At 42.9% G+C, this 9,140-nt stretch overlaps 1 protein-coding gene across 1 annotated transcript; it reads right to left on the reverse strand.

Moving 5' to 3' along the window:
- Window positions 1–4,405: 4,405 nt before the first annotated feature.
- On the reverse strand, window positions 4,406–8,858 carry LOC137384992 (fibroblast growth factor 19-like). The gene is made up of 3 exons (XM_068059725.1): window positions 7,682–8,858; window positions 6,601–6,704; window positions 4,406–6,385 (listed from the first exon to the last, which is right to left on the reverse strand). Exons 1-3 carry the CDS (start codon window positions 8,013–8,015, stop codon window positions 6,092–6,094), a joined length of 732 nt encoding a protein of 243 aa, XP_067915826.1. The 5' UTR covers window positions 8,016–8,858; the 3' UTR covers window positions 4,406–6,091.
- Window positions 8,859–9,140: the final 282 nt, after the last annotated feature.

The raw sequence follows: 9,140 nt of genomic DNA on the forward strand, positions 1-9,140 counted from the left end.
TTCAGTGACCTGTGGACCTGTACGCTCAGAACTCTCTGCCTGTCAATACTCCTAAGGGTTCTGCCATTTACTGTATACCTCCCACCTGCATTAGACCTTCCAAAATGCATTACCTCACATTTGTCCGGATTAAACTCCATCTGCCATTTCTCCGCCCAAGTCTCCAACCGATCTATATCCTGCTGTATCCTCTGACAATCCTCATCACTATCCGCAACTCCACCAACCTTTGTGTCGTCCGCAAACTTACTCATCAGACCAGCTACATTTTCCTCCATATCATTTATATATACTACAAACAGCAAAGGTCCCAGCACTGATCCCTGCGGAACACCACTAGTCACAGCCCTCCATTCAGAAAAGCACCCTTCCACTGCTACCCTCTGTCTTCTGTGACTGAGCCAGTTCTGTATCCATCTTGCCAGCTCACCTCTGATCCCATGTGACTTCACCTTTTGTACCAGTCTGCCATGAGGGACTTTGTCAAAGGCTTTACTGAAGTCCATATAGATAACATCCACTGCCCTTCCTTCATCAATCATCTTTGTCACTTCCTCAAAAAACTCAATCAAATTAGTGAGACACGACCTCCCCTTCACAAAACCATGCTGCCTCTCGGTAATAAGTTAATTTGTATCCAAATGGGAGTAAATCCTGTCCCGAAGAATCCTCTCTAATAATTTCCCTACCACAGACGTAAGGTTCACCGGCCTATAATTTCCTGGATTATCCTTGCCACCCTTCTTAAACAAAGGAACAAGATTGGCTATTCTCCAGTCCTCCGGGACCTCACCTGTAGCCAATGAGGATGCAAAGATTTCTGTCAAGGCCCCAGCAATTTCTTCCCTTGCCTCCCTTTGTATTCTGAGGTAGATCCCATCAGGCCCTGGGGACTTATCCACCTTAATGCTTTGCAAGACACCCAACACCACCTCCTTTTCAAGGCAGCATTGGACCGAGTATGGCATCAAGGGGCCCTGGCAAAATTGAAGTCAATGGGAATCGGAGGAAAACCCTCCACTGGTTGGAGTCATACCTAGCACAAAGGAAGTTGGTTGTGGTTGTTGGAGGTCAATTACCTCAGCCCCAGGGAATTGCTGTAGGAGTTTCTCAGGGTAGTGTCTTAGGCCCAACCATCTTCAGCTGCTTCATCAATGACCTTCCGTCCATCATAAGGTCAGAAGTGGGCATGTTCACTGATGATAACACAATGTTCAGTACCATTCGCGACTCCTCAGATACTAAAGCAGTCTGTGCCCTCATGCAGCAAGACCAGGACAACATTAAGGCTTGGACTGATCAGTGGCAAGTAACATTCGCACCACACAAGTGCCAGGCAATGACTGTCTCCAACAAGTGAGAATCTAACATCTCTTCTTGACATTCAATGGCATTGCCATTGCTGACCACGCACCGCCCCCCCCACGCCCCCCCACCATCAAAATCCTGGGGGTTATCATTGACCAGAAACTGAACTGAACCCGCCACATAAATGCTGTGGCTGCAAGAGCATGTCAGAGGCTGGGAATTCTGCAGTGAGTAACTCACCTCCTGACATTCCAAAGGCTGTCCACCGTCTACAAAGCACAAGTCAGGAGCGTGATGGAATACTCTTCACTTGCCTGGATGAGTACAGATCCAACAACCCTGAAGAAACTTGACGTCATCCAGGACAAAGCAGCCCACTTGATCGGCACCCCATCCACCACCTTAAATATTCACTCCCTCCATCACCGGCAGACAGGATTTTTATTTTGTTTAACACCTCATTTTGGACATTAGAAATTTGGGTGACTGAGAAAAATTATGACATTTGTTTTCCAAAAAGTATATCGAGTGATTTGATGTTTATTATTGATAGGTTCTGGTGACTGGGCATTCAGGATTGGTTATTTTCGTAAGCAGCTTCTCTTTAACAATTTTCGAGCTAGTATGTGCTGCGGCATTCCAAATGTCATGTCAAACAAAGTAGTAGGTACATATTATATGCTAGGAGAAGAAAAGTGGAATGCAACTTGTATTAGTTTTGAGACATAATGGAGTCTTAGATTGCTTGCATTGTTGGCATGTCCTGATGACAGCTCAAGTGCAATATTTTCACAGTGCAAATGATCTTTTGTCATCCTGTATGGGATGCAAAAGGCTTCCTTTCCTTAATCGCAATAGCCCTTTTCATATTGGAAGGAACGACAACACAACTGGCTCCAGTAGTTAGCCAAAATGTATTCGGGAATGAGGCTACAAATTCTTTGAAGCCTGACTGTAATAAAACAATATCCAATTCCATTTAAAAAACTACTCAAGTCATGTTATAAACTATTGCATCAGTTTCATAACTAAAATGATACCCTTATCTGAACCAATTAAAAATGAGTAACTGGACTAACATGGAAACATATTTTTATCAAACTTCAAAGCCATCCAGTTTCACTGCTTATCTCAGTTATGTCACTTATGGTAAGAAAATTGTGACACCATCCTTATTTACTTTGGCAAGTTGATCAGTAAACAGCCCTTTGCGAAATGTACCAGGAAAAATCTAGTCACTGGCACCGTAGATAGAATGACTAAATATTGTATTGAATTTAAAGGGATATATATGTATTTAGCTTACATACTTCAAATCTTGCTAACTAATGTCATTCCTCAGTAATGCTAGACAGTTCCAGCCTGAAAAACACACAAAATAAGCTATATCTGCTCCGATTAAAACAAAGTGCTGCAAATATTCAGCTGATCAGGCAGCATCTGTGGGGAAAGAAACAGAGTTAACATTTCAGGTCTGTGACCTTTCTTCAGGTTTCTGGTCACAGACCTGAAACATTGGGTTGGATTTAACCAGCGCCCCCCGACATCGGGGGTCGTGGCGGGGCGGTGCCCGGAAAATACTTCTGGAGAGGCCCGCCACAGACCTCGATGCTGGGAAGGTCCCGCCCCATTTTACTGGCGGCGCAAGGCCTCAGGGCAGCAGCTCCCCCCTGCCCCCCTCCCCTCCACCGCTGCTCGGCAGCAGAGCCTTCATTTAAATATTTAAATAAATTTAAATCAATGCATGAACACTTACCTTGTCCCGACAGCCGTCCCACGCCAATATTCCGTTCGGTGGCTAGAACCCCCCATGCCTTCGGATCTCCATTCAGAGACTGAGGCGTGACACTGGTGGGGAGGGAGGAGGAGTGAATTTTTCAGGGTGGGGGGAGTGGCAAAAATGAACACGATTGGTTGAGGGGATGGTGGGAAGGGGTTGAAGGTTTAAGGAAAGAAAGTTCCGGGGGGAAATGTTGTGATCAAAACTGACTTTTTTGGGGGGATAGGACAAATAATAAATGGATTATTCATTGAGGGGATGGGAGAGGGGATTGGAAGTGTGAATAAAATGTTATTGTAATCTTTTGACAAACCTGTCCCTTTAAACATTTAAATGGCCCTACAGGGATGAAGCCCTTTAAAAATGGCGCTGGCACCCTGCATGATGGTGTTGGACACCGTTGCTGGGGATAGTGTGCCCACCCCCTCTATGACACACGGAGGCATCCATTAACTCTGTTTCTCTTTCCACAGATGCTGCCAGCCCTGCTGAGTGTTTCCAGCACTTTCTGTTTTTATTTCAGATTTCCAGCATCCGCAGTATTTTGCTTTAATATCCTCTCCAAACCTTTCCGGTAATGTTAACAACATCCCATAACATCAAGAGATTAGAGCTAAGTGCTATTGTGCATGATGTAATAAATGGCTCCATAAAATTACACACCCATTATTTGCATAAAATTATTTTTATTTATTTATAGATACAGCACTGAAACAGGCCCTTCAGCCCATTGAGTCTGTGCCGACCATCAACCACCCATTTATACTAATTCTACACTAATCCCATATTCCTACCACATCCCCCTACCTATACTGGGGGCAATTTATAATGGCCAATTTACCTATCAACCTGCAAGCCTTTGGCTGTGGGAGGAAACCGGAGCACCCAGCAAAAACCCACGCGGTTCACAGGGAGAACTTGCAAACTCCACACAGGCAGTACCCAGAATTGAACCCGGGTCGCTGGAGCTGTGAGGCTGCGGTGCTAACCACTGCGCCACTGTGCTGCCCTACTAGGTGAATTATACCACAGGCTGCCAACCCTAACGCTCTTGGACTCATATCTGCAGTTGTGTGGGAATCAAATGGTTCAATTACACATTGTTCTGTTCGTACGGAGGGGCATTCAAGATTTTGTCCCAAGGAAATCAATGACAGTATGAAAGTTAATAGAGCATGACAAGGATATGTTTAATTGCTTTTTCTCAAGCATAACAATGAAATTGTGTCAATGATAATCTGACCACTTAATAATCTACCCTGTTATAAGACACCATCAACAATCCTTAAATAATAATTCAAACACACGCAAAACTTCATTAGGGAACAAAGTGCCATTTATTTTCTACTTCTGTTACATTATCTAAGTTGTACAAATCACCATTTAAGTAAAAAAAACATTTTTATAAAAAGGATTGGAATATATATATATATATATAAATATAAATATTGATAGCAATAATTTAAATAAATAGATAATTCAGAGTAGGCAGCACAACTTCACAGATGAGATTAACCTACTATATATGGAGAGGGAGTGATTCAAGTCTTTCGCATAAGTGAAATAAAAAGCATTTACACTGCCCTTTTGCTGTTTATATATAAAATTTCTGTGTGTTTCTAACATTCTTTCCAGGTAAAGGTTGATCTGATAAGTAAAATTCAAGGAATCATGGAATTTACAACACAGGAGAAGTCAATTCAGCCCATTTGAATTTAGAAGGAAAAGCTCCTGCATGATCAGCCTCCTTTGAGGAAGTGGCAATCCAAGTGGACTGTGGTAGGCCCATGACGTGGCAGATTTCAAAACGGCAAAAAGACAAAAGCTCCACACAAAGCGCAACTAGTTAACCTCAAACTTTAGGGTAAATTGTGGAAATGGAAAAGGAACTGGTTGAAGAGTGGGAAACAACCAATACTGGTTAGAGGAGTTATGTCAGGGTGGGAGAAATACTAAGTTGGGTGCCCTAGGGTCAATGTTGGTACTGGCACTATTTACATGAACGATCTGGATTCAGTGGCACAGTGGCCAAATTTGAGGGTGATACCAAAATAGGAGGCTCAGTGGAATCATTGGAATGAGTTGGATCAAATATGTAAGTGGGCAGAGTAAAGCCAGATGAAATTTAATACAGACAAGTGGAAAGTAGTGCACATGGGAAGACAAAAATAGGTGACACAGAAAATCCATGAATGGTGTTGAAATGGGTAAGAATTAAGCCAAAAGATTGCTAAGTGTCTTATTAGACTGCACTGGACACTAAACATGTCCACATACTGCAAGAGCAACCATCAGCAAAAATGGCAGAATGCTGAACTACCTATACCAAACGCTAGAATACAAGTCAGAGAAAGTCACGATTAGACTGTACTATGCTTTAGTTAGATCACATCTCGAGTACTGCATCCAGTTCTGGTGATTGAGACAACGGGAAGGCAGTGCAGTAAAAAGGGTTATCCTTAGTATATAAGGTCAAGAGGTATGAGGAAAGATTGCAGAAACTTGGACTTTGCATTATCGGAAGGAAGCACCTCAAAGTCGGTGCCAAGATAGTTAAGGAATTGAAAAGATAAATTTGGAATGTCATTTAAAATCAAATGGCCAGAGTCGGTAATGGGACACAGGTTCAAACCAGTAAAAGGCAAATTCAGAACTGATGTCAGGATTATTTTCTTTACACAAGTGAACTGTATGGAATAGACTTCCAGGAAAAATAATGAAAGTGAGAATCCTGGAACCTTTGCAGAAACAATAGTTGCAATAGTTTGACTTTAGGGTCTTTTTGGGTGGATTAGCCTTCCTCCTCCGTAATTATTTTGTCATCTTGTGATATAGCCTTGCCAGTGGCTCTTCAACTGGTTTTATCTACTCTAATTCCGTTTCCGAGACTATATGGCTATACAACACAATAAATAAATAAGTAGAATCCGACGCGGGTTTTGCTCAGTGTTGATGATCACAGTTATCGGATTTTTAAAGTCTGATAAAGATAGATGTGTCCTGTTATCCTCTGCCAATTCTGGAGAGCTTAGGACTGGCCTGTTGTCCGGATCTCATCCCAAAGGGGTCTGTGTCGTTGGCCTCTCTCTCAGGGTTCCTTCTGCTGTGCACCGTAGTAGGCAGCTCATTTTCTCGAGGCAAAAACATAGAAAGTGGAGGCAGTTCTCTGTTGGGGATGAATGGGCGCTTCTCTAGGCTCAGACTTAACACCTTCTTGTGCCTTGGGGAGTGGTACACGTTATAAAATGTTTGTAACAGCTCTTCTTTGAAATTGCAATCTTCCTCACGGTAGGTTGTCTATTCAAAAAAAGGAAATAGTTTAGAAATGAAACATCTCAAGGTTGCGGCATGAACAAGTTTAACCCGAGAGATTTGCGGTACATGTTAATCTAGACTTCGTTTTAAATTCAGAATCGATAGGGTTAACATGTTTTGGGATGAGGTAGGGTTTTCTCAGTGACAATCTTGTTTTACAGATAGCCTTGTTGAGTAATCAGGTGGCCGATACTTACTGATCCAAAAATGCTGCCCTCAGTGTCCATGCACAGATACCGTCCCGTCCTCACCCCTCTGATCACCACCTGCCCTGGTTCCACTGCTTTGATCTCCAACAGAGCTGTAAACCAAAAAAAGGCTCTCGTTAGACACTGCACTGTAAGGTAACTGAGCAAACCAGTCATTCTCCAGATGACAGGCTACTTTTATAGTTTTGTGAAGATATTAAGGAGACAAAACAGTTAAATACTTGAAAGGGGAAGTGTGTAGGGCGATGGAGAGAGGGAGGGAGAATGGGACTAATTGGATAGCTCTTCCAAAGAGCCGGGACAGGCACGATGGGCCGAATGGTCTCTTTCTGTTCGGTATTGTAGAATCATTGAAGCACAGGAGGTCGTCATTCGGTTCGTGGTGCCTATCCCGGCTCTTTAAAAGAGATGTCCAATTTAGTCCCACACTCCAGCCTTTACCCCCCAAACCCCTGCAAATTGGGTCCACACCATTCTATGATTCTCAGAAGAGTTTTAAGTATAAATGTGCTAAAAGGAAGCTTTCAATGTCGGTTCAAATGATCTCATTGCAGTTCATAGAATTGTTCGGTATATAATAGAGCTAAGACAAGGTAGGTTTATCTTTACAAAAGCAAAATATTGCGGATGGTGGAAATCTGAAATAAAAACAAACTGCGGGAAACACTCAGCAGGTCTGGCATCATCTGTGAAGACAGAAATTGAGTTAACGTTTTAGTTCGATGATCTTTCACCAGAACTTTCATCTTTACCACGTTTTGTACTGAGTGGCCTGCAGTGATCAGGCTGAAATTGGATGATCTCCAACAAACATTTGGGAATCACATAGTCAGAGAAAAGCCAGAATGACATGGTTACAGATTACCATGAGTTGGTTAAAAATCATAACTATCAAAGCAACGATAGATTGAAAGGTTTAACGCAATAATGGTCTCACGTTGCATCATTACATGATATAAACAGAATACATTAAAGTAAAAAGAAAGGAAAACAAATTAAAAGGTTGTCATTACATGTCACATTCAGAACGCAGACTTGCAGGAATAAACTTTGCAGAAATAAAACTTACTGTAAAAGTTCTGGGAGTTTGAGCTGTCAATGTGCCCGTCTGGGTTGATCTGCAAGTGCCTGCTGTTCCCTTCCATGTACAGGTGCTTGAATCGGATCTGCTGACCCCAGTCCCGCTCCAGTTGAGCTCCTGAATCCGTTCTCAGCAGCGGAGTTGACCTGACAAGTGAAACGCTGAGAAACACGGCGAGGTACAAGAAAATCAAGTTGATAAAGCTGGCGCCCATCCCGAACACGAGGGTTGGAGCTGGGAGCTTCTCCTGGAAACAACCGGGACTGTGCTTCCGCCTCTGAACCCATTGCGCTGCTTTTAAAGTCAATGCAGTAAATGACATCAGAATCACCTTAAACCGCCGGCAGAAAGCCAGTGATATGACAGCTTTTCCTAAGGTTATGGGTTTCTGCACCAGGTCCTTAGTTTTTCTGGGGGAGGGCTGTCATTGCCATAGTTGGAATCAATGATGGAGATACATGCAGTGCGAGCCCTTTAATATACACACTATAAACAGGATGAAGTTCAACCAGAGTTTCAAATGAGGTTTTTTCACAACCAAACTCCCGAACCGAGCCCTCAGTTACCTGCAGAATGATTCCTTCGTTAACTCACTCACTTACTCAGCGGTCTCTCTTCCTACAACCCGAGGTGATGTCCTTTATTCACCAGATGTCCCCTTCTCGCCTGATTTCCATTTGGCTTGGCTTTATTGGTTTAGCTGTATTTGTGTTTGTATTTTTGTCCGCACTCCTCTAACCATTGCACCTTTTGCGTATTTTTGATCTGCTTTATTGATCTCAATACATACTAAACTTTACTTATGAAAAGCAGGAATTGGGAATGTGTATAATTCTCTCCCTCGCCCACCCTCCAGTTTTTACAGCCGCACTAATAGCCGGTGACAGTGGGTAAGAACAAATGTCACCGTTTAGAATTTGACTGAAATAATTTTCAACTCTGGCAGCGGGAATTTCAGTTGTACATGAAAGTAGCACCAAACAGGTTTTAAAAACTTAAGTATGCACCTCTGTTAAACGGACTACACCGGGACATATGCGAAAAGCTGAATTTTGGCCAATTTCCCAAAGTCTTCCGATCAGTCGGTGGTGGGATGAACTGGACAGAGTTCCTATTACCAGCACGGAAAGGTTGCTCTCTGTTTATTTAATGTCCCCTAAAAGGTCTTATTAACGGTTGTTTTATTAGATTTCCAGACTCAGAAAAGTGCCTGGTTTAGTGAAGTTCTGTTCTATTGGCCGAACCGTGCACACTTTCTGTAGGGTTACACAAATCGCCGGCTCTCAGTTTCCTGTTAAATATACACTCTGCAACAATCGAAACCAAACGACCAATTGGCATACTGAGGGCTCACATCGTGTTTTCCAGTAGCACGGGACACGTATCCAGAGGAGTTAATTCCCAGCTCCTTCTCCACTTTGACATCCTGCGTGTGAATCTCTGGAAT

The sequence above is a fragment of the Heterodontus francisci genome, chromosome 27 (genome assembly GCF_036365525.1).
Source record: "Heterodontus francisci isolate sHetFra1 chromosome 27, sHetFra1.hap1, whole genome shotgun sequence".
Lineage (NCBI taxonomy): Eukaryota > Metazoa > Chordata > Chondrichthyes > Heterodontiformes > Heterodontidae > Heterodontus > Heterodontus francisci.